This window comes from Xenopus tropicalis, chromosome 1 (genome assembly GCF_000004195.4).
Source record: "Xenopus tropicalis strain Nigerian chromosome 1, UCB_Xtro_10.0, whole genome shotgun sequence".
In the NCBI taxonomy this organism is placed as follows: domain Eukaryota; kingdom Metazoa; phylum Chordata; class Amphibia; order Anura; family Pipidae; genus Xenopus; species Xenopus tropicalis.
This window is the reverse complement of record NC_030677.2, coordinates 108,846,507-108,872,679: the sequence shown is the minus strand read 5'-3', so window position 1 is coordinate 108,872,679 and position 26,173 is coordinate 108,846,507. Positions and strand designations below refer to the sequence as shown.

The window sequence follows — 26,173 nt, the reverse complement described above, 5'->3', positions numbered from 1 at the left end:
ACATACAGTGTTTGTTAGGGCTGCCTTTATAGCACCAACATCCAAACAGTGTGGGGATAAAAGAGTTGCTATCACTGCCAGTTATTTTACCTTCTACTGAATCAGCAGCAATTGGGCTTTAGTCCTGCAATCGAGACTCCTATTTCTACACTGTCCACAATACTTATTTAAGTTGGCATGCATTTTAAGGGTTAGACATTGGAACACATAATTTCATGAATTTAGAAAACATTTTTATGTCAGACTTGCAGGTTCTAATAAATTCTAACAAACAGTGATTCAAAAATGTTTAAGTAACTGAACTGGTGCCTTTTCTTTTACCACCAGGCTGGTTTATGCAAAAGGGGTTCTATTGATGTTGGCATCAGTTGTGGACTGGAGAGCTCAGGGCCCACCGGGGCTGTCACCTCAAGGGCCCCTCACCCAAGTCACGAAACTCACCACCAGCCTACACCACCACCCTCCCTGAACACCAAGTACGTTGCACCTCTTAATTGCAGCCACACTCAGGGTTGGGGAGGAGCTCCCAAAAGTCCTGGCTCGGAGTGAGGAGCAGGCCTTGGTCAGTCTGGGTTTTTTCCCCATTGTTCCACCGGCTCAGTCCGTTGTCATTAGATATTAAAGCAAACAAGATACAAGAGCCCTTACCACAATCACTAAAATGCGTTGGATTTTAAGATGTATTTTTAGGGGAAACCGGCCTGCTCGGTCTAACTCTTGGAAAAATGGTACCCAGGGCATTGGTTTGTCTTTAAGAGGAAAATGTATATCATAGAACTTTAGAACCATAGTAATCAACTCATTAGGAATTTCTGCTAACTCTTTTGGACCACCTAAAAAGATCCATTTCCTTTAGTAAGTGACTATGAATAAAAAATGAATAGAGGACTCAATTTAAAACTAATGAAAGCATATCCAACCACAAAGTGAATGAAAGTGAATGGAAACCTTCTATATCAGTTTTGCTAAACTCAAAATGTTGCTTGACTACAAAGCTTTGCATTCTCCAGCAGGATAGGAGCTAATGTATAGTCCAGCAACAGCAGAGATGAAATTGTTAAACAACACTCTGCAATAATCTCACTGGAGAGGCCTATCACACCTGCAATGAATTCTGCCTGAAAAGCACCCAAAATGGCCACCTGCTACTTCCTGTTGAATGCAAAACTCCTGATAGTACTGCTAGTACTTTTCAGGCTGATATTGTCTTCTAGTAATTCTTTTTGGGGACTGAAAAGATATATATGTATTATATTTATCTGTGTCATTACCACTGGTAGTAGTATAGAGGGCACTGTGCTGTGCCTGCAGTAGTTTATTATCAGTGCCTGTTCTGATAGGCCTCTCTCTCTCTCATGTCTCTTGTACAACAGTGTTGCACCCTGTGAATAGGGATAAGATGTTCCCTGCTGATAATGTGCTGCCTGTTTCTGGCGCTTTGATATAATTTACAGAATCTGACATTGAACGCAACATGAGGGTTGATTCACTAAAGTGCAATAACGCTTATCGAATGTTTTTTGCGTTAAAATAGATGCGGAAAAAACGTGCGATTCGCTAAAGTATTATCGCATGCGTTAATTAGCGTGCAACCGCATGCATTCATTTTACCGCATTGCGTTAATTAGAGCGCAGAAATAATACTAACGCATGATTCACAAACACTTAGACGCGCTAAATATCGCATTAGTCTATGCGAAAATTAACACATACTTGGGCAGGTGGTAATTATAGAAAAGTACAGTTCATGAGCTTTTGGCAACACAATATGGACTTTGCAGTGTGATTTATTCAAGTATGTGTTGGCCCTAGAGTGATGCAGCCTCCAGTTTGCAGGGAAATGGTCATTTAAAAAAAAAGTAGTTTTACGAACGTAATGGTGTGTATGGCTAATATGGCGTGCACGCGAAAACTAGCACGCGCGACAAGTAGCACACTGCGTTAATTAGCGCGCGTTGCATCAAATAACGCACAAAAATCTTCGCAACTTTAATAACGCAAACAGCATCGCGTCTAAATTAACGCAAATATCCTTTTAGTGAATCGTGCGCTAAGACATAAAAAATTAGACGCGATAACATTTTTAATGCATGCTATGAATAGCACTCCTTTTAACGCACCTTAGTGAATCAACCCTATGGTGTCTTAAGATTTTACTAGCACAGCTACCAGGAAAAGGCAGTGCTGTATTTAGGTCTGGTGCCACCCTAGGCAAGGGACCTAAATATGGCGTCATGACATTGCACGTCCCTTTATCGCGAAAGTGACATAGCGTGCAGCATGTGCATGGCATTACTTTCGCAGCACAACAGATCCTTTGATTCAGTGATGCAAACTCAAACATATTTGTAGAAAATCAAGGCATAGACAAATTTGTAACTGAACAAAAACAGCTAACTGTGAATTTACAGATCACAAGGATTGCTTGAGAGACAAAATAGTTTTCAGTATTACAGATCATTGAGATTAACAAGAAATTAGATGGGACTCTACTTGAAGTCCAGATAACGTGTCTAGAAGGGCATGAATCATTATTATGGAAATCACAGCAATGTAGCAATGGCAAATGCTATTCTTTTGAGTGGATCATCTTTTACAAAAATCAAAGAATTTATGGAAATACTTGATATGCGATTTTATTCACAAACCACCTATTACAAATATCAAAAAAGATATGTCTTTCCTGCTATAGATTTGGCCTGGAAATAAGAAAAGGAAAAATTGATTAGTGAGATGTCTGACAAAGCTCTAGTCCTAGCTGGCAATGGACAATCCGATAGTCTGGGCTACAATGCTAAATTCTGCACATATACCATGATGGACATTTTGAATAAGAAAATCGTTACATTCACTATTAACCAGGTAGTCCCAGGAAAAACATCTGGGCAAATAGAAGCTGCTGCTTTTGAAATGTGCCTCAATGAGATTAAAGAACAGGGGATTGACGTCAAAGTACTTGCCACAGATCATCATCCTGCCATACGTAACTTGATGACAACTAAGTACAAATCTATCGATCATCAGTTTGATGTGTGGCATTTCTGCAAAAGTATTGCCAAAAAACTGTCTGCTGCCAGTAAGAAAAAATAGAAAAGACATTGCACTATGGATTGGAGCAATTACAAATCATTTGGGGGGGGGTGCTCACAAACCTGTGACCAGAATGTCAGTATCTTAATTGAACAAGTGGAAATCGGTTTTATTTCATATTGCAAACAAGCAAGCTTTTAGAAGTCTTAAAAATTACAATAAATGTCATCACAAAAGATTGCCTGCTCCACAAAGCGAGGATAAAAATTGGATCACCGCTAGTCATCCTGCTCATACTGTCTTGTCGCAAATAATAACAGATCCAAAACTCATCAAAGATATTTCACATGTGGAAATATTCTGCCATACAGGGGAGCACAACAAGAATATTGGCAGACCGCAGGCAGCGATTCAAGATGCCAGAAAAAGTCTTGAGCTTGGGCAGAAGAGATTCAAAATAGTATACCCCAAATAGAAGAAGGATTGGGCGGCTAAACCCATTTATGAAAAAGTGACTGACAGTCATATATTTAATATCATGTCTGGTCCATCAATGGGAGTCACGAAGTTCAAACTTCCCAGCAAACATTGCATCGACTGAAAGGCCTGAAAAAAGCGAAGTGCTTGCTAAGCACTTGTCTTGATTTGGACCGGAATAGTAATGTTATTTTACTATGAATATTTTTTGGAAATATTCTATTTTATAATAAGTTACTCTCATTTTCTCATTAATGTTGATTTGTTATTGTTTTTAAAAATTGATCAGTAATGCTTTTATGAAGCAAATTTATTTCTCATGACTACAAAAACAAAAAGATTATTATAAAAATTATTATATTATTAATATTATAATTATTATCATTAAAAAAACATGTTTGTTCCAATAAAACAATTTTAAAAGTAAGATTTTTGTAAATGGTGTGTATGTACACAAGTTTTAATAGGAATATATACATTTAGATAGAAAAAGAAATTTAACAACAAATTTATTCGTAAATCATATCTTCCGCTGCATAATCACACACTGTTAAAAATCCAACATATTTTCCCTTTGGGTCAGGGAAAGCTGACCTTATGGCTCTCACAGCACATGAAGGAGTAGGCTTACGTAGCCGTAAACCCATGCAGTGAAGCAACGGTAGTTTGCATTTCTGAGACCTCTGTAAGTGTCAGGAACGGGTAACTCACCACTTCGTTCCTCTGCGTTCGTGGCGGTCTCAGCGCAGCACTTCGCGTGCGGATCTACGTGCGGGTGTGCGTACTTTGACGCACGCACGTCTTTGTCGCGCGCACTTATGCGTAAATAGACGCTGAGGCCTGCAGTTCTTTGTGAGGTGATCGTCCTTTCTGGTAGACACTAAGCATTGTTCCTGATTTGATTCCCGTTGTGACCTTTGGCCTGTTCTCCTGATTCTCCCGTTTGCTGCCCGTCCTGACCTCTGCCTGTTCCTTGATTCCGATTCTGCCTACACGACTGTTTTGAGGTTTTCCGGTGACTGCAAGTGCCAAGTACTAATTCCTGTCGGCACCTCTGCTACTCTACATCTGGGCTCTCCCTGTTCCCATTACCAGGTTTGAATCCCAGTGAGAGGCGTAGGGGGGAGCTATTATCTGCACAACTTCTATCAAGCCGCCGGATTCGGTGAGTCTGACAGTATCACCTCGCCAGGAATGGATCCGGGTGAAGGTCTTCCTTCAGCTTCGCTGGATCCTCTAGCTCAACAGCTGGCAGCCCTGGCACAAGCAGTTCGTGAGTTGCAAGGGGGTTTCCAACAAATGCAAACTCAGATTCAGGGGCTTACTACTGCACCTAACCCTTCTGCCAATCCAGTTAGGCCTGCTCTTCCTTTGGCTCCACCTCTTTTGCAGTCACATCATCTTGAACCCAAGATTCCCCTCCCGGAGTTGTTTTCTGGGAACAGACAGCAGTTCTGGACTTTTTATAACAGCTGCCATCTCATTTTCTCCCTGCGGCCACAGACTCATGCATCTGAGCAGACCAAGGTGGGGGTAATTATTTCCTTGCTTTCCGGCCAGCCACAAGTATGGGCTCATCACCTTATGGAACGCCAGAGCCCCCTCCTGAAAGACTCTAATACCTTTTTTCAAGCCATGGCTCAGTTCTATGACTATCCCAGAAGAGAGGCCACGGCAGAGGCTGCTCTTTGCAGTTTATCCCAAGGTTGCGCCCGGTTGAAGATTACGTATCTGACTTTCGTAGATATGCTTCAGACACAGAATGGAACGATAAGGCTCTGAAACATCAATTTCGAATGGGTCTCTCTGATTCCCTTAAAGATGAAATTGCCCGGGTCGGGGTGCCTTAAGACTTGGAAGCTCTCATTGACCTAGCTATTCAAATTGATCGACGTCTATGGGAGAGGCGTTCTGAGAGAAGTAACCCAGCCCTGTCTCCGTGGATGGTTCCAAAAGCGACACGCACGTGCCGAGACCACCGCGAATGCCAAGGAACGAAGCAGTGAGTTAGCTGTTCGTGACAGTAAGATATAACAAAAATTAGATTAGATATTATAGATATATTTATACAAAAATTTATAAAGAATATCCCTCAAGTATTCAGATTCTTTGGGGATTTTTTTCAGATTGGAATGGAGCATCTTTAGATTTAAATCAGCCTGATCTCTGTTGGTGAAATGGGTTTCAAAATGTTGCATTAAGTCACACAAGTCAGGAATTTTTATTGCAGGCTCCTCCTTGCAACATATAGGCATGGGCATGCAACATGTAGGCATTGGAACATAGTTACCACAGAAACACCATTTAGTGTTTCCAAGCCGGTCGTCTGTGTATAATGACAGAGCACTCTCATTAGCTGTTTGGGATTCAGTTGAAAGTAGACCACTCATGGGCTGCAAAATCATGTCAGGATTTGATAGACTTTTTTTTTTTTTTTAAGTGACGAATTGTAAGGAAAACGCTCCCCTGCGTTTTGCACAACCATCCTCAAGAGGAGTTCTTCATACTGTAAATATAGTAATTTATTATATTATTAATTATATAAATTGTAATATTATTAAATATAATATAAATGTCTCATACCCACACATGTCACAGATGTGTTTGAGGGGCTGGGAGAATTCCCTGGTACATGCCACATTTTTACAGACCCCAATGTTCTCCCTGTGATACATTACTGTCGCAAAATACTGTATACAGAAAAACTAAATTGTATTATTTACAGTCTTAAACAGCAAGGTGTGATCAGCAACCTAACTAAGCCCATTGCTTTGGTGAACAGTCTTGTTATCACAGAAAAGATAAATGGATCACTGAGGGTGTTTTTGGACCCCTGGGACCTAAATAAAGTTATATTAAGACGGCACTTCTCCATCCCAACACCTGAGGATGTAATACGCAACTAAGCTGGAAAAAAGCTGTTCCCTATCTTAGATGAAAAGGATGAATACTGGCAGGTTAAGCTTTACAGTGAATCTGCTGACTTGTCACTGTTAACACTCCATGGAGACAGGAAAAATTCCATCAGCATCCATTTGGCATCAGATCTGCAAGTGAAGTGTTTTAGCAAAGAAATTTGCAATCCTTTGGGGATATTCAAGGTGTCCATATTATTGCTTATGATATGTTATTGCTAGCAGAGGAACATGATGCCATCTTACAAAAATCATTGATACAGTGTGCAAGCTGTGTGTTAAGTTCAACAAAGCAAACTTCAGTATAAAAGCAAAGTGCACTGCATGGGGCATATTATTTCCAGTGAAGGTGTCATGCCTGACACAGTGAAGGCAATTACAGAGATGTCCATCCCCAAAGTTTGCAGAGGCTGCTAGATATGAACTTGCTATCTTTCACAATATATTTCACATGAAGCAAGTATAACTGCACCAATCAGACTCCTGCTCTCCAAAGATACTGTGTGACAGTGGAATCCTGAACAGCAGAATGCTTTTCAAAAACTAAAATATGCACTAGTGTGTGCTCTTGTGCTTTCATTCTTTGATCTTAGAAAACCAGCTGAAATATAGGCAGATGCCTCTAAATATGGGCAAAGCAGGAACCGCTCTCACAGGGCTTATAAACATTAAAGAGTGTTTTATTGAACCAAACTGACATTTCAGCTGTTACACCAGCCTTTCTCAAAGTTACAAACACAATTCATAGTGACCCATATATAGTGTTTGGCGGGAGAAACAAAAATGTGACGTGTAACACAATGTAATAAATGACATAACATAACGACCCTGTAACACTAATATATATATATACATACACACACATAAACTATACCATCTCAATAAAATACTTGGTCATCACGTATAATGACTAAAAACTAATCAAACTGTTGTATTCAATTATCAAAAACTGAGTAGATCTTTTAAAACTATATAAGATACGCACAAGACTGAAGAGGTATAGTGGTTACAAGTTAAAGAAAGATGCTATGCTTCTTCAGTCTTGTGCGTATCTTATATAGTTTTAAAAGATAGTTTTTGATAATTGAGTACAATAGTTTGATTAGTTTTTAGTCATCATTCGTGATGACCAAGTTTTTTATTGAGGTGGTATATTTTACACAGTGTATGGGTCACTATGGATTGTGGTTGTAACTTTGAGAATGCATATATATATGCATAATTATTATCACATATTAGGGGTCATTTACAACTGTAAACATAGTTGTGTCAAATTCGCTCTTTACACTCCTATATAGTTGTGCTCAGGGCTGCTTGGTCCTTCTTGCCCCACAAAAACAAACAGCTTCAGTCACACGCTGGAACCATTAGCTGATTAGTCGGTTAAAACATAATTTTATTAATTCATCTAAAACTATTTGCCTGACGCATTTTGTGCGCATGCGCACTTTATCATAGGCATCAATAACATAGCAGTGGTTTCTTTAATATAGATCTTTTACCCAAATTATATGAATTATATTTCTTAGATTCAAAAAGGGTTATTACATAGACCTTCCCTTCCTCATAATCCTGTTTGTCCCTATTTAAGTCCTCAGCTTTCTTAACATTATTTTAAATGATCGTTCCATTTGGGAAAATCGTTGGAGTCACAATGTTCTGCATGTCACGCAACTCACTCTGACTATGGGACCAGTGACTCCTTTCTGCCCCACAGTCCAAATCAAGCACTGTTGCACCCATTAACACAGAGAAACCCCAAAGCTTTCACCACCACTGGATGCACAAACTCTGGGGGAAAACACTGAACTGTGTCTTTTAGATTTTTTTGGATTCAAAAATTTACTACATAATTACATTAACTACATTTTTAATATATATAATTGAAATTTTTGAATCAAGTCAGGGGGATCTTAATTAATTATTAAAACTTATATTGGTCCTCAATATCTTACAAATAATAAAAATCTGTGGTCATTAGGAAAAGAATCAATAAAAACATTTAAGTAAAGATATTGGGCCAGATTTAATTAGATAAGAAAGAGTTATCGCCTAATTTAATTCCAGATTTTCCCATAGAGCCAGATGCAATTCGATGAGAAAAACTCAGTTTATCACATGAAAACTCTATTGAAGCCTATGGGAAAAAGTTTTCATGTGATAAACCAAAAACATAACGTTCACTCATTATTTGGGGCACATTATTTGAGAAGTAAAGGGATAAAATTAGCATTTAAGTTTCTTTTTTTTAGCAGTCTGGGTCTTTATTTCATATAATCAAAATATGATCTAAGCTGACATAACACGCCCATGCACTCTGAACCAAGTACAGCTGAATGGAACACACTACCTGTGCCTGGCATTACTGGCACTGGGGGCTATTGGCAGGAAGTGGCAAGGAAATCCTAGTAATACAGCATGTGATGCTAACCATGGGCACTGATAGCAACCAGTGTGCTGCCACATTTTAGGGAAATCACTGGCATTACACTGTGACAGGTTTATATGCGTCACTCATAGCACACTACAGTGATGCAGTGTGTTTTCACTCATGAGAAGATCCTGTTGAAGATCTGCAAAGCCGTCTGAACACCTGGGAACACTATTATCAGATGAAGAAAAATTAGTGTTATAAATAAGTACCATCTGATACGGCGAGGCACAACAATATTGAGAGGGATGCTGTTGTGTGTATGTAGCCATATTGTTTGTTTTAAGTTTGTTCATCAGAGCCTGCCATTGCAAACAACTTATTTAATACATGCTGGGCATCATGCTATAGCAGGAATTTACAGCTCCATTCTGGGCCTACAACTGATTTGAGTGACAAGGTAGTAGGCCAATTGCAGCTCTATTCTTGGTATTCTTCCAAAGTGCTTGGTAAGGTGCTGACTTTGTTCCGTTCAGGGCTGGGCAGAAACCAATGCTTAGTTTGTTTTAGAATTTTATGTTTAGGTTTGTGGGTTTGCAATGCCCCCATTCACTGACTAGCCAGAAAATGTGGCAGCTGTTTTGAAGACAGAACATTTTTCATGATCAACCCTTCTGCAGTTGTTGACCAGATAGCAGCAAAAAGAAAACTGATACTGTCCCCTGCTTACTGTATAGCTTAATAGCTATGAGAATAAAGACTGCCTTTCTCTGGAAGAGCATTCACTTCATGGAAAAGCTGGCTAATTATTTAAACAAAGGGCTTTGAGGCCCCTTAGGGTTTCTATGTCTAAATATGAAACCCTGGTTATAAGCATTTTATATATATATATATATATATATATATATATTAATATATATATTAAGAAGAAACCATGATGGTCTCCCTGTTGGCAGACAACAATCATAAAAAAGTGAGGTCCCGAAAATGCATTGTAGGTCCCCAACAGATAGCATCAGACATACAGTTCATGCACAGTTTTTATTGTTATCCAACCAAAATTTTTCAAAGGGACAGAGCAATGTTGTTCTGAAAGGTTCATGCTACTATAAACACAATAGTTTTTGTTGTGCTGTAGGATTAAAAAGGATTAAAAGCCTTTGCACTCTCTTGATATTAAATGTTTACACCATGATAAGTAGCATCGGTTCAGATAAAATTCTGTAGTATTATTATTATTAACATTTATTTATAAAGCGCAAACATATTCCGCAGCGCTTTATAAAAAATAAAGCACTGCTTATGCCTTTATGTATAGATAAGTAGCCCTTTGGTAACTTCTATTATCCTTTTACAATATGAACATCATATACATACATACATACACAAATAAACACATATATACATATAAGTATCTATATATATTTTTTTTTTTTTTAAAGAATGATAATAGTTATTGCTTATACTCTTTATTTTTGTGAAAAATGTTATTGTAGCAGAAATTAGATTTGTAATACATTGTTTTCAAAAACACAAGTAAAACAATAAGAGCCATTATTCCGGATTTCTTCCTTTTGTAATATTATATTAAATATTCCATGTAATTAAGTGAAAAGCAGGAGAGCAACAGCGTGCTAAAACACTTCCCTCCCCACTTATCTTTCTTCTCCATTTGCACAGTTCTAAGCCTGAACCTTTTATCGAGAACTGCTTAGGTTCCATTTAAATGAAAATGAACCGTATCTATACTTGTAGAATAGTTAGCTATAAAAGAGACAGAGATCACAGGCTGTTTTCTTTTTAAAAATAAAGGGTAACTTGTATTGTGCTAGCCAGAATTTAAAATGAGGCCATCTGCAGTTATCCAGATAAATGGTTGATGCAATATTGAGTATTTAAATAGATTATAATCCTATTAGAGATACTAAGAGAAGTTAAGCCATGTGTTCTTCAGGATTGTATTTCTCATAGTAGTATTTTATACAGGGAAATAAAGGAAACTCAGTATCTTAAAAGCCTAGGTGTGTTTTTATTGCTTTGTTGCAGACAGTAATAACTATTAGAAGCCTGGGATAATTCTGTGTAAATGAAGAGCAGTATATTTCTAGGATCACAGTGAGATGTTTAAGTATTTATTTTGGAGTACACAGCCAGTCCAATAGCCAGCCCTTCAGATGGGCACAAGCATCTTACCAATACCATAGGAACAAAATATCTAGCTGGTTATTTATGTTAGTGCTTATTATTATTAAAATATTTATTCATATACAGTACCTTGTAACATCTGGAAATTAAATAATATATTTTGCCCTGGCAATGCCTCGCCTATCTTAGCCCTTGCTATGACTTGGAAATACTTTTATTTGTAGTGTTGCATTTATCTCTGTGCATGATGGACTTCTGCTCCCTTTAAGACTTTTGATAAGATACTGGTGACTGAGAGTTGTAGCCTAGCAACACATATTAATGGAGACATATAGCATTACTGAAAATCCCCCCAATCTTGTAGGCAATAATGAATACTATATGGTGCTGGTTTCACTCTGGGCTAAAAATTATCATTATCTTTAAAAATTGCCTCTTTTGAAGCTTCTTAAAGGTCTGCTATAGTCCCTGTTTGTGTTTCAGATGAGGGGTGGGCGTGTAATGCTCCCTACCAAAAGCACAGTAGGAGGGGTTAGCCAATGGCAGTCCTGTAGGCACACAAGCAGAAATAGGCTTCAGTTCCCTATCAGGTCAGCCTAGCTGCTGACTGGTTCCTATTCTACACTGTAGTATGCTGTGTGAGGTGCGCCGTGGCTCCCCTGCCCAGCCTGGGAAAGAAGACAGAATGAAGTGGAAAGGATGGGCGGGACTAGTAGGGTTTTTGGAGAAATTTTTAATAAATCTAAATTTTTAATAAATCAGCTCAAAACACAACTTTTAAAGTGCATTTCTTCTATAGTTAGAGGAGTATAATGCACCAGCATACTTTTTTCCAACTTTCCAGCCAGTGGCCTGAAGAATACAAAAGGATCATCCAATGAGAATTCTAACTCCCTTAAGGACACGTGGATCAGAGGTTTACTGATTTAAGCTCTGTTGAGGTTCAATATCTGCTCTGAACCATCTTTGTTTCAAAGCAAGATTATAGACATCAGATAATATTACTATTTCATTAATTTAGTTATCATTCCAAGAATATCTAAGACAAGAAGTTAATATTACTTTAAATTTTACACTAACCAATCTTCAAGCTGGTTTCTGGTGAATCTTTAAGAACAAATAATCATTCTTGTCAAATCTAACTGGCCTTTAAAGGAGAAGGAAAGGTAAAAACTAAGTAAGCTTTATCAGAAAGGTCTATGTAAATACAGCCATAAGCACTCACAGAAATGCTGCACTTTATGCTGCACCTTTATCAAAAGAAACAGGATTTCTTGTCTCCTTTTTTCCTGTGCCAGAGTCTGTGCAGATCTCTCCTCCTCCCCACTCCCTCAAGAATGCTAAGAACTCCCACCCCCCCTTAGGAATGTGTGATCTGAGCCAATCAGCAGGAAGCTTCCTCATAGTCTTACAAACTGCACATGTACAGGGGTCTTGGTCTTGGTGCAGGAGCGTAGTATTATGATCATCTGAACAGGCGAAATATGGGAAGACTTAAGGGCACTATTGAGCGAATTGCAGGTATGCCTCTAGCTCAAGATTAACTCTTTATTACTCTTTCCTTCTCCTTTAAACTGCCTCACACACTATGCCCTCCTGATGTTTGATTAAACTGAATTACCACCAAAATTGCAGTTATCTCCTTATATTAGATCACAGCAAAATACATTCTTACTGAAGTATATTGAGCTCAATATTTTTAGGCAATGTGACACAGGAGTGCATTGGCAGGGTCCAGGAAGTTAACATACAAGCCAGTGAAGGTGCTATCCCCAGCTTTTTGATGCCCGTTAGAGCTGAAAATCATATGGGCAGGAATAAGCTGGAAATCAGTCCATGTGCCATTGCCCTAAAGGGGACATAAGCCTTTCAAAGTAAATCTGCTCTATCTGTCTACTCTCCCCCAAGTGTGCGTACCTTTTTATAGGGGGAGAGAGATCACACAGCAGGGGAATCGGGTCTGGGTTGGCAGGGCCCATGAGGTTTTTCTCTAGTGCCTGCCAGCCCAGTCCGACCCTGTTGCTGGGCTACAAATACAAGTATTCTGAAGTATATTATCGAGGGTAAAAGAATAATAGCAGCTATAGTCCAGTAAACATATAGATGGAAGTTGCATTCAATGAGGTTACAAAGATGATTCAGACATTGGTATGTTTTCTGTTTGTGGCATGATGGATTTTTTCCCCAAACTTTTTTACTCATAAGCCACATTCAGATATAAAAAGAGTTGGGGAGCAACACAGGCATGCAAAAAAAAATTCTTAGGGGTGCCTAATAAGAGCTATATTAGGATATTTGGTAGCCCCAATGTGGACTGGCAGCCTGCAGGAGGCTTTGTGTAGCAGTACACATGCTTTTATACAACCAAAACTTGCCTCCAAGCCAGGAATTCAGAAATAAGCATGTGCTTTGAGGCTACTGGGAGCAACACCCAAAGGGTTGGCAACATGTTGCTTGCAAGCTACTGATTGGGAACAATGGAGATGGCTTTTAGATTTTAATTTACTTGGGTAAAAGGTTGAAGGACTAATTTAACTTTGGTTTATATACAGTATGTAGCTTAATTTACAGGACATCTTTTACTGTAACAAGCCCTTCCCCTCAGGGGGGGGGCATATTGTCTCCTATGTAAAAAATGTAAAGTCCCCCTGCACTTAGTCTAGGGCAGTAGAGAACCCCCAGGAATTAATGTTTTGCCTCATGATTACAAGCAAAACGTATGAAACCTATATACAACTGAATATAATATATAGTTAGGTTAAGTGTGACTGCATAAACTTTAATACTCAGCTTTTTTATAATAACTGCAGTACCCCACATCTTTTGTTGATAGTCCTTTCTCAATAGTTCAGGACCAGCATTGACACTAGACCACTGACAGGACTTTCACCCGTCCATTCTGACATTTTTTTTTTAATAAAAAATGCCATTTTCCCAATAGTGCAAATATCACTATAGGGCGCATTCACTTACCTAGACAGTGTGAAAAGTGCAATTTTGAGCACAATTGCCATTACAATGGAATGATAACTACATCTGATTCTTTTGGAGCATCTGGGCTGTGAATATTGACCCAGGGTAATGATGGAACCCTTGAGTTACCACCTGGTCAGGGGCTGGCGCTAGCTCCAGGGTTCTCCTGTATAAATAGGCACAGCATTACCCAGTTCAGAACATAAGGCAGGAAGGACTGAGTGGCACCAAGTTCAAATACGGGGAAGTGCATTTTGACACAAGTACCTAATAAAAAATGGTTTTAGGTGCAACTGACAGTTATGAAAGCCAAGTTGTGGATGTTTGCTTGCATAAACTATGTGAGCCATTGATTGAAGTGTTTAATATGATCACAAGATTTTTTTTTTCAACCCAAATTAGCAATTTAACTTATAAGCTATGGTACCATTTTAGAATTGTTTCAAAAAGTTGCCAAAATTTGTGTTAGAACTGAAAAAGGGCTTGTTCTAGACAACATCAGACAGGAAATGCTGTGGAACTGCTCACACAAATGAATGGAAAGTGGTTTTAGGTTAAAAAAAAAAAAAAGGGGGGCATTTTAATAACTGTTGTACCCATGCAGGATTGGTTGGTAGTGCTATATAAGAAATCCTTGGTTTCCTGCTGTACATTATTAAAAGTAAAAATAGAAAACTTTTCAATGCTAAAGAAGATGTTTTCGTATGAAATCTTTCTGTCTCCTGCTATGCAAGGTACAGTATAATCACTCTAAATTAGATTGTGTAACTGCTGCACTATGTATCCTGGAAAATATAATTATGTTTGTTATACTAATGTTGAAATACAGATGTCATCACCAGACTACTACCAATTAGAAATCATATTTAGGTATTTTATTTAGCTGTGGCTCTGGTCTCGGGGAACTTATGTGAATGAGGAACAGTCTCTGTAAAGCACTGAGTAACTATAGTAACTACAGCACTATATAAATAAATGATAATTTATATTATAGGACATTTTTATTGGCAGTTTTTATTATCAGTTACTGTAATTATGAAATAGATGAAATATGCAATCTCAGATATGGATGATTTATGTGGCCACAGATATATGTGTCTCATACATCTAGTACATAGCCCTAGAGGTGCCCATTGCCGATGATGTGGCTCCCCTGGCAAGATTTCCCTGTGCACTCCATACCTCATTTTTTAGATCCTAATAGTGTACAGCTGGAGCAGAGTTTCTATGGCATAGAATGTCCTACATGTCCTTTAATACCTTCAGATCCAGTTGCAGGAACAAAGACCATGTACCAGATTTACACAGATTAGGTGGGATTCTCATTGGAGGACTTTTGGCATTTTTATCAAAAGTATTGCTTTAAAAATACAACCCTGATGCTGTTTGACAGCTCCTGTTATACTTTAGCCCTTGATATGTAAAAATATACTGCGATTAACCTTTGATAATATGCTACAAAATTCTGGCAGTTATAGTCCAGCAACATGTGGGTGAATCAACACAACTAAGGAAGGTATATGTCCCCTTAGCGCAATGGCAATAAGAGACATTAATAATATAAACATGATATAAGGGAAATCAGGAGTATCATTTTAAGTAGGCCTTAAGATAAAATGTTTTTTTCACTTCTTAAAGGAGAAGGAAAGGTTTTGCATAATTGTCACTAAAGATACTTCTCATGGTGCTGTATTTTATGTTTTAGTCTTTTTCCCCCCAATAACTTATGTACCTGTGCACCAGAATGCAAACAATCTTTCTTCTCTATAGCTTGGCAGAGTGCTTTTGGATCCTTTGTACTTAATCTCCCCTGAGCTATGTGCCTGCCTACTGTTTTTAAATAGCAGCACGTGGAGTGCATAGAAAGTGTCACTATGGAAATATGATGCTTGGTTTCATATAGGCAAGCTCTTTAGATCAGGCAGGCCTGAAGCTAGTCCTAAAGCTGTGCAGCTCTAAGGACAGGCTTTGCTTACATTTCCTTAGATAATACAGTGTGCATTCATTTCATCAAAGCTGGAGAACACTTTCTAGAGAAAGAAATTACAGGGGAGGTATGAAAATGTGTTGGGAAATGAGCAAGATTGTTACTCTGTGTTCTGTTGATCCTGGAGAAAAGTTGTGCAAAATCTAAGATTGTCAGGAAAATGTTTCATTAATTCAACCAGCAGAAAAATTTTAACCACGAAAAAAAAATAAACCTTTTGATGTCTACTGGAACTCACACTTAACTGCATTATCTAAATATTATTGCACATTTGTGCAAGGCTTAAAGCATGTGATGAATTCATAATGGACATTAAAGGGGTAAATACCCTATCCTTGTTATTTAAAGCAGGATTGCTTAATTAAACTTTTCTCCCAGATTTTCAGTGCTGGTTTTATTTGGCACTTTATGAGCTGGCCAATTTTGTGTTATTGTATCTAACTACAGCAGATACAATATGATTTTATTATAAATGACTGAGATTGTATTTATTTGTAATCAAAAATCTAATAACCCCACACTGCACAGATGAAGGTTGGAGTGCTGGAGACATCTACGAATGAAAATGCAATAAAGCATAGAAAAGATACACGGAGCAAACTAACAACAGCAGATACCACATGCATGATGTAATACCCTTTTAATAGGAACTTTACATGGTCATGTTGCCTGAACATTCTTACATGGTCCCTGATACTAAATAGATGAGTGTTTGATAATCAGCAGGACTCACCGGAGGAGGTAATGTTAAGTATTTGTCAGTAATCAGTGCTATATCTCAAAGGAATTGAAAAGGCTTTTAGCAACGTACCAGCAGCAACGGTAAATAAGAGTGTTTGTTGACTGACTGTCTCGTTCTGTTACACAGTAGTTCTGTTGCAATCGTAAGTTGTGAGGGTGGAAAAAGTAGGTTTTCATAAAAAACATTGTTTTAATCATCAATATTTATTGACTGATATTTGATTTGAAATGTTTTTAGCCTTGCCAACAAAACTGGATTTAACAGGTCTTTAAATGTTAGTCATTTATTTGTTGTAAATATTAACCCATCCCTTGCTTTTTATTTTTAATATTAAAACTCTCTAACAATAATGATCCGCTCACTTAAAGGAATCATAGGGTTAAAGTGTAATATAAAATAGGATTGCCATGCTATTTCTAAACTTTGTTATTGCCTATAGGTATGTTGTGATTAAAAAAATTGCCTGGAGGATTGGCTTGGTTTTCTAGGGTCATAATCTCAAGAATTATTATATGGGGTGGTGTCCATAAAATAACAAGACACATAACAGGACCATAAAAAAACACTATTGGGGTTATGTAATAAAAGGTAATAAGTTTGCCCAGGAGCAGTATCCCATAGTAACCAACAAGCAGGTAGAATTTACTGGTCACCTGGTCACCCTGTCAAAATAGACCCAAAGGCCTGACACAATTCCTGCCACAGCACTTTATCAAACACCAGTGTATAAGTACTGTGGCAAAAACTGTGTCAGATCTAAACTTGTTAACACTGATGGAATACAGTTTTAAAGTTTTAACTGGACAATCAAGTCTAGTAATCACACACTGTGCACAGGTGCAAACTATAAAAATCACAATTTTATTCCACTGGGGGATAAGGTCGCCAAATAATTTCTGTGGTCACAAAATATATATTTATTTGTGCCAAGAAATACATTTTGCATAGCAAACTTTTAATGTATAACTTAGCAGATGTACTGATTAATACCCATCTACTTGATCATGAAAATGATTTTGATTATGAAGATGTGTTTATGTGTAATAGATCTTTCCAGGCAAATATAATTGCCTGTAATGAGGAGGTGACCAGAAACCTGGGAAGATGAATTGCAGTGGATGTGATCCATTCAGATTTTGCTGAAACATTTGTTATGGTATCTCACAGGATATTGATTAAATGAAGGAATATTAGCCTTAAACATATTAATTGTACTTGGATTGAGAACTGGCTGAAGGATAGATTACAAATGGTGATAATGGAAAATTTGCTAGTTGAACCAGTGTTGTTAGTGGAGTACCACAGAGGTCTGACTTTAGCTTTTAAATTTATTTATTAATGATTTTGAGGTTGGCATTGTAAGTACTGCCTCTAAGTTTCATATAGGATATTTCCAATTTGCAGAGCAATTTGAATACACTGGAGGACCAGCAGCAAACTGGCAAATGAGGTGCAGCTTTGATAAATGCTAAGGTTATTTACTTTGGCAATAATAACATGGATGCTAGCTATATACTTAAAAGCATTGTTTTGAGGACCTCTTTAATTGAGACGGAACAGGGGGTTATTGTGGATAATGGAATTTGGAACTCTAGGCACTGTCATCAGCATCTACTAAAGCTTATATTCTCTTGTCTTTTATGTAGAATATGCTTTTATACTTTTAAGTAGTTAATGTGCCATTAAAAATAATTGTAGTAAAAAAAAATTACACTATCTGTATGGATGGCGGCAGATAAAGTTAAAGCCTGGAAATCCATAACCTCCCTCCCCCCTGCTCTATATCTCTGTGCATAAGCCCCCCACCCACCCCTGCTCTATATCTCTGTGCATTAATAGGGCTGGAATTCAGTTTATCAGTGCACACAAATTGCCACAAACTACTCAAGCTTGACTTCAGTAGTGGAAATCTGTACAGATATGAAGCTCAGTGACCACATTAGTGTAAGTACAAAAGTGCACCCCCTTTGTGCTCACTTACTTGGGGAAACACTGCTTTCTGCACCAAGCACTTAGCTAACTGATGCTCGCTATCTTGCATATCTAAATGGCATGCAAGTTAGGGGGCACAGTTAGCGGGATGTCTATGGGCTTCTCCCTGCCCTCCCTTCTTGGATAAAGAGCTGCCTAACACAGCTAATAGCCTGCCCATTGCAGAACTATTCATGCATCTGAAAAGTATGAAAAGTGTCAACTTGTTATCAAAAAAATAATTTGCTACTTTTTTTGTGACTATAGTGTTTCTGATTATTACATATAATAAAAGAGCACTAACAATAACTAAGAGTAGAAAGCTTTTAGTATATATTCATATATCATATTCTAGATATAGTCTGTTCAGAACCATATTTTCAATTTTCTTATTGTGTAAAAGTGTTTCTCCAGGTAGTTGCCACCATGACGTGCTGACACTCTTAAAAAGGTTGAATAAACAACGCCTCAGAGTACATGTTGTTCTTAAATTACTATTACCTGAGTGACAATTATCAAACCACAGCCTACCAACCTCTCCACCAGTTGACTAATGCATTCATTGCTAGATCCCATTTCTAAGATAGCATTAAATATTCATGGGCAGCCGACCACAGGAGTGTTGCTATTTTAAGCAACAGAAATGTAAATATGATTTTTGCCTAAACGTGAAAAGCTGGTGTGTGATTTGAAAAATATTTTGTTGTGCTTGATATTGATTTTTATATTTTGAATACAGGGTAACTGAAAAGTCTGACTCTTTGATTTAAGTTAGAAAAAAATCAAAGATATGCACTGAATTTAAGAAACAATGGTATGTAGTAGGTAGGTACTTTTGGGGGTAAACATGAAATGGATTGGTTGAAGGTTATTGTAGAGACTTGGTATGTTTAAACTGATTTTCTATTATATGCACAATAGCAAATAAATTACAGGTATGGGACCCGTTATCCAGAATGCTCGGGGCCTGGGGTAAGGGGTCTTTCCGTAATTCCTACCTTAAGTCTAGTAATAAAATTATTTAAACAGTAATTAAACCCAATAGGATTGTTTTGCCTCCAATAAGCATTAATTATATCTTAGTTGGGATCAAGTACAAGGTACAGTTTTATTATTACAGAGAAAAAGGAAATCATTTTTAAAAATGTGAATTATTTGATTATAATGGAGTCTATGGGAGATGGGCTTTCCGTAATTCTGTACTTTCTGGATAATGGGTTTCCGGATAAGGGGTCCGATACCTGTACTTCAATTATTCAGTCATTGACCTGGAGTAATGGGGCAGCAAGGTCAAAAAAAAGCTAGCATGTTTGTTAATGTGCTAAGTGACAGCTTTTTATTTCTGACAGTTTAGATCATTTGGATCTTGTAATTATAAAAATACAAATGTATCTAGCACTAATTTGTGTAAGGATTTAGGAAACAGGGATCATAACATGATTATGATTTGACTGAAAGATTATTGTAGAGTTTGGTAAGAATAAACTTGCATTTAAAGGGATTCTATGTTGGGAAAACATGTTTTTTTTTACAAAAAAAATCCTGTACTTAATAATTTAATTTTAAAATATGATGTTGGGCTAGACATATTCTTAGTTTCCCAGGTGCCCACAGCCATGTGACTTGTGCTCTGGTAAACTTCAGTTTCTCTTTACTGCTGCACTACAAGTTGCAATTATATCACCCCAACACTTTCCCACCCAACAGCCAATCAGCAATGGGCAGGTAACAAGATAAGATACCTCTCCTGAAGGATTCAGATGCCAGGACTGACAGAAGCTCCATGCCACAGGCTGCTGTCACTGCTCTGCAAATAAATAATACTTTTGTGAGATTTTGCTTTTGGTACAGTAACTTATAAAAACAATAACAGCAGATCCTAAAAACATTATACAGTGAGAGCCAAAGGGTGGTGGCACCCATAATACAATAAATATAATGGGAGGCTCCAAATACATTTAAAGGACAAGTCAACACAAAATAAATTTTTTTGCCTAATAAAAGAAAACATAATTCTAAGCAATTTGTAATATACATTCATTACATATTTGCAACGGGTTTTGACTTATTTGTATATATAATTGCTATTAAAAGCAGTGTTTGTCCTTTTCTAGTCTCTGCCCTGATGGCTCTGGCATTTGAAACAATGTAACACAGACTGACAGACCTGTCTTGCTGGAAGAGACTGACCTTTGCAACATTGTTTAAAAAGTAACAACCAGGAGTTCCACAAATGCTGCTTTTTATAGCAATTACATTTACAAATAACTTTTAAAGCACTAAAAATTTTCAATAAATTCACAATGGAAAGTTGCTTGGAATTATGTTTTCTTTTATTAGTCAAAAATTATTTTTGGGGTTGACATGGAAATGATTTCTGACACCCCAGATCTGTGCATAGTTTAAAATGCTTCCATGCTCCATGTAGTGATACATATGAGAATAGCACCCAATCTGGAAAATAGCAGAACAAACCAAGTCTTCAAAAGACTAGGAAAATAACACTAGGTAGGAAAAAAAATACCTGAAAGCAGTTGCATTGTGCAGTTCTGATTCTTTCTGAAAGCAAAGGAGCTACTAAATAGCAGAAAAGAGCAATGCAGTGAAGAGTAAAATAAATCCAAAATTAATTTTAAAACATGTAGATAGTAAAAAAATGAAGCAAAGTAAACATTGGTGCAAGACTGGATGTTATTTACCCAAGGGTACTCAAAAAGCTCAGCTCTGTTATTGCCAAACCACTTCACTTAATCTTCCAGGATTCTTTGATGTGTGTCATGGTGCCAAGATTGGCAAATTGCTAATGTGGTTCCATTATTTAGAAAGGGATCACGCTCCCAGCCTAAAAAACTATAGGGTTATTTGACATCTGTGGTGGTAAAGCTTTTTGAAGTGGTAATAACAGAAGATATAGAAATATATTTCAAATCATATGACTATGAGTTTGTGCCAGAATGGTTTTATGCACAATAGATCTTGCCAGACTTACTTAATTCCCTTTTATCAGAAGGTAAGCAAAAGCCTAGACATTGGGGTGGCAGTGGTTGTGATCAACTTATATTTTGCTAAAGCATTTGCTACAGTACCACACAAAACTGATTATATTAAGTAATATTGTCCTGGAACTAATAATATTATATCGTGCAGAACTGTAGGGATAATTTATGACTGCATGGACAGTGCGTGAAGTGCAAAATGGGTGCAGTATTCTCCATGTTGTGTTCAGCAGCCCTCTGTTTAAGAGTGGCATGTGAGCATCACCATCATACAGGATATTGACACTTTGCAGAGAGATTTGAAAAAACTGGAGATGTGGGTAGCAAATAAGGTTCATTGTTTACAAATGCAAGGTTATGTATTTCTGTAGAATTCACATAAATGTGACTTATACACTTTGGGGCCGATTCATTAAAACACGAGTTCGAATCCTGAATGGGAAGAATTCGGATTGGATACAATAATTTCTGAAGATCGCTAATATCACGAAAATGCTTACTAAAAAATCGTATTAATCACTATAATATCGTATTAGCGATCCGAAAGTCACAAAATTTTCATACCGAACGATTGTAAGCAGCGGCAGAACCTTTCCGAATTTTTCGCGCAAGCGTACGAAAATATGCTCGGAGCGTTCGTGTCTTAATAAATCTCCCCCTAAATGGTAGCATGTGAGGGCATCCTTAATTGTGAAGGATTTGGGGATTTCTACTCTTCAGTCACTTCATGACTATTAAAGCAAATAAAGTGCTGTCTTACATAAAAAAGGGCATTAGCTTGAGGGATAAAAATATAAAGTTTCCTTTGTCTAAGTCTCTGGTAAGGCCTTACCTTAACTATGCAGTGCAGTGTTGGGCTCCAGTCCTAAAGAAGGATAGAAGGATAATGAGCCGGAGACAGTGCAGAGACAAGCAACTGTTAAACTGTTAAAGTAATCATGCTTGGACATGATTACTATGTAAAATTACATTAGAGGGCATTGTGGACAGATATTAGGGGGTATTTTTTCACATAGAATAGATTAAAAAAAGAGGCTATCCTTTTAGACTTAAGGAATTGAAATTTAAAGCATAGATGGTTCTTTATGCTAAGGTCAGTGAGGTTGTAGAATGCCCTGCTGGGTGATATTGTGATAGCGGATTCTATGCCTTTAAGATTAGATTGGCTTGGATTATTTCTTGGACAAGAATTAACTATGTATGCTAAAACACTGTTAATGGGTGTCTAGAAACAGGGTAACAATTTAAAATTTATAGAATTGGGCATTTTCTTGGCTGACCAACACAAGATATTTTTATTATGTTACAGTAGTTGTATGTGAAGAGCCTTAGAGTGGAACTAAACCCCCCAAAAAATTATTGATGTAAACTTACTCTGAGTCGTCCTCTGAGCATTGTTGTAATTTACATGGATTTTGCTACTAACAGGTTTTTTAGCTCAACAGTTCTCTTTAAAGGATCCTATTTCTCTATGCACTTTATATAAACTGAGTATATTTAGTAAACCTAGAGTCAAGTCAAAAGCCTTGTATTAGAAGTCTAACAATATCTCAGAAATTGCTAAAAACTTAAAATTAATGTAACACACCTTCCATCATTATTGTACCACTGTTATGTAGCCTTAAGTATTGAAATGATTGCTTCATAATACTAATTGAATGTGTCATAGCTAATACAATTCTAGAAATGTAAACTTATGATCTATAAATCTCTTTGCTTCAGGCTTTCATTTAAAATTGAATCTATCAATAATTAGATAAACAAATCGTAGGAATGAATCAAGATTCATTTATGGGATATTATTTTAAAGTCTGTAATATTTATTTATCATAGCACAAAGAGTAAATTCTGCAAAAAAAAAAAAAAAAAATATCTAAAAAACTTCACAGCCAGGTTCCTTTTATGTACTTAGGAGTCAATTTTTATAGGGGTGTATACTTATATAATTGCCTCCCAAATTTCTCTGTTTAGGCAGGATGAGACTAAGGCTAATGCCACACGAGGCATAGGGCGGATATTTTCGGCAATACGCCTCCTACATGTGCCTGTACCTGAATGAATGAGATACGCTCGACTGCAGGCATATGTAGCCGATATATGCATAAAAACTCAAGACTTTGCATTATCTTGCGTTTTGATGCGTATATCAGCTACATGTGCCTGCACCCGAGCATATCTCATTCATTCTGGTGCAGGCACAGGTAGGAGGCGTAGGGCGGAATTTTCAGCAAGCGCTTTTATGCTTGCCGAAAATGTCCGCCCTATGCCTCGTGTGGCATTAACCTAAAATCTCTAACAGGTGAGCGTTTCACCTGCATCTGGCAGTTTCATGCGGCTTGCTAAAAACAGCTGCTATTGGAAATAATGGGTTGCATTAATTGATGCATGAAACACATATAAAAGCCACTGCAGGAGAATGCAAATTGGAGTGATATTGCCCCCTCCCTTTCCCCCGCCCCCCCCAGCAGCCAATCAGCAGATCAATGGGAAGGTAGCGAGATAGCAGCTCCCTTAAACCTGTATTGCTAAAAGTGGTAGATATCAGAATAGCACTCAATAGTAAGAAATCCAAGTCCAGCTTGGGACTCTTCCAGTTACATGGGAGCAGGAGAAACAATAGGTTACTTGAAAGCAGTTCTAATGTGTAGTGCTGGCTCCTTCTGAAAGCTCAGAATCAGACAAAATGCACTAAGATGGCTGCCTACAATATTAAAACTAAAAAAAGAATTTGTTGGTTCAATAATAACATTTTAAATGGTAGAGTGTAATTTAGAAATAAAAAGTACACCATGACAGAATCCAGTTAAAAACATTGTATAAATGTTGCTTAAGTTATGCATAAGCGTTGTTATTAGACTTTTGAAATAATGTTTAAATATACAATATCTGTGAGCTAGGAGTAGTGAATATATATGTGGACATAATGCAAGTGACACCTAATTGTTTATCCAAATACCATTAGGTAAATGGAAGATCTAGAAACAAACATATTCCAGACTCGGAAAGGACATCGCATAGAACAGATGGTAGTAAGATGGCTACGACGATCAAGAGATAACACATCACGGTAAGCTTAGCATAAGCTGCTTACTAAAATGTCCTTTGTTACTAGAAAGGGAAGCAGCTGGTCCTAGCACTGTAGAATGTGTCCCCTGTTTGCTGGCAAACGCTTGTTGTGTCTAAGTTGTTTTTACATATTAAAATAAGTAAAATGCTTTTTTGTGGTTAGCATTAAATGCTAAAGAGCCATGTTTCACTAATACTAATATAGTACCTCCATTTTTATTGTTGTTTGTTATACCCCAGAACTTTCCAGTAGTAAATTGTGCCTCTAATTAAAAAGAATATGCTGTGAAATTAGATAAACCGCAGACTATGCAAGGGTTGGTAACTTTTATAAGTGTTAGAATAATGTGGATTATAATGCTCCATGTGGTGTACTCCATGCTACATGTGTAAAATCATGTATGAAATTTAAAATGTTGGTTTAAAAGTGCTGTAAATTGACATACACACATTTAAACATTAAAACACTTTACGTTTTGTGAATTTTGTGATCAAAATACACACCTTTATAGATTTGTTAGTCAGCTAGGAAAAAAGGTTGTTTCTCCATGGGAACAGCTAGTTTAAAATAGATAAAAATGGAATTATACAGCCATATATAAAATCGGAAAAACTTAATATAACATCTTCTAGCAATACCAGATGAATACCTAGGGCACCCTCTGTACAGGTGGGAGCCCTATCAGGGACCCAATTTCAAGGGGCCCCAGCAGACACTTGGGCTGATTGAGGTGTGCTTGGTTGTAACAGGAAAGTATTGGGCTTATGTACTTATGTGTTATATGATTTTTTGTGCTTAATAAATGTATTTTTTACTTTTACTACTGGAGTGTGCACTTACCTTTTTTGATTTACCATTATACTGATGAAGATAAGAATTATTTCAGACGTTATGGCAGGAAATATGATTTCTTGCCAGTCCATGGGACTTTATTGTGCTTCTTTACTTGCTACTTACCCTCAGCTAGATCTGCTTAGCTTTAGCTTTGATCACTTCATAATATTGTGTAGCATTGCTGATCAAAAGCCTTAACTCAATAGGAGGCAGCCAGCTCTCTGATATCTGGGGAACAGAGATGTGCCATGATTAATTAAAGTTCAACGTAAGAAGAAAAGAAAATGTCCTACTTGAGTGCCTAGGGGGTGACTTACATTATGGAAAAATATACACTTTCTTGCTCCATATGTGTTTCTATATGAATGTTCAGTACTGAATGGCACGGTTCTCTGATGTTAACAAGAAAAAAATATAATGATTGTACAGGTACATCTAGACCTGTACAATGCTAATGTCCTTTGAACTTACTGTGCATTATAAATGTACATTCACTGAATGAATGAGTGCTACATATAAATATGATATTCAGTCTCCTTCAACATCATATACATCTCATGTACCCCAGATCCTTGTGATATTACTTATTAAAAGGGTACAATCCTAGGCAAGTGCACCCCTCTCTTTTTGGCTCAGTATGGTGCCTTAAAGGCAGTTCTACTGCT

The 26,173-nt window shown here is 37.3% G+C and overlaps 1 protein-coding gene across 2 annotated transcripts in view; it reads left to right on the top strand.

Moving 5' to 3' along the window:
* Nucleotides 1–26,173, top strand: part of frmpd1 (FERM and PDZ domain containing 1) — a 72,890-nt gene that overhangs the window by 22,138 nt on the left and 24,579 nt on the right. For both annotated transcript variants that reach the window (XM_031906620.1, XM_004910895.4), the window contains exon 2: nucleotides 24,570–24,674. In XM_031906620.1, the coding sequence (XP_031762480.1) occupies nucleotides 24,574–24,674 (101 nt within the window). In that variant the 5' untranslated portion in view covers nucleotides 24,570–24,573. The remainder of the gene's footprint in view (nucleotides 1–24,569; nucleotides 24,675–26,173) is intronic.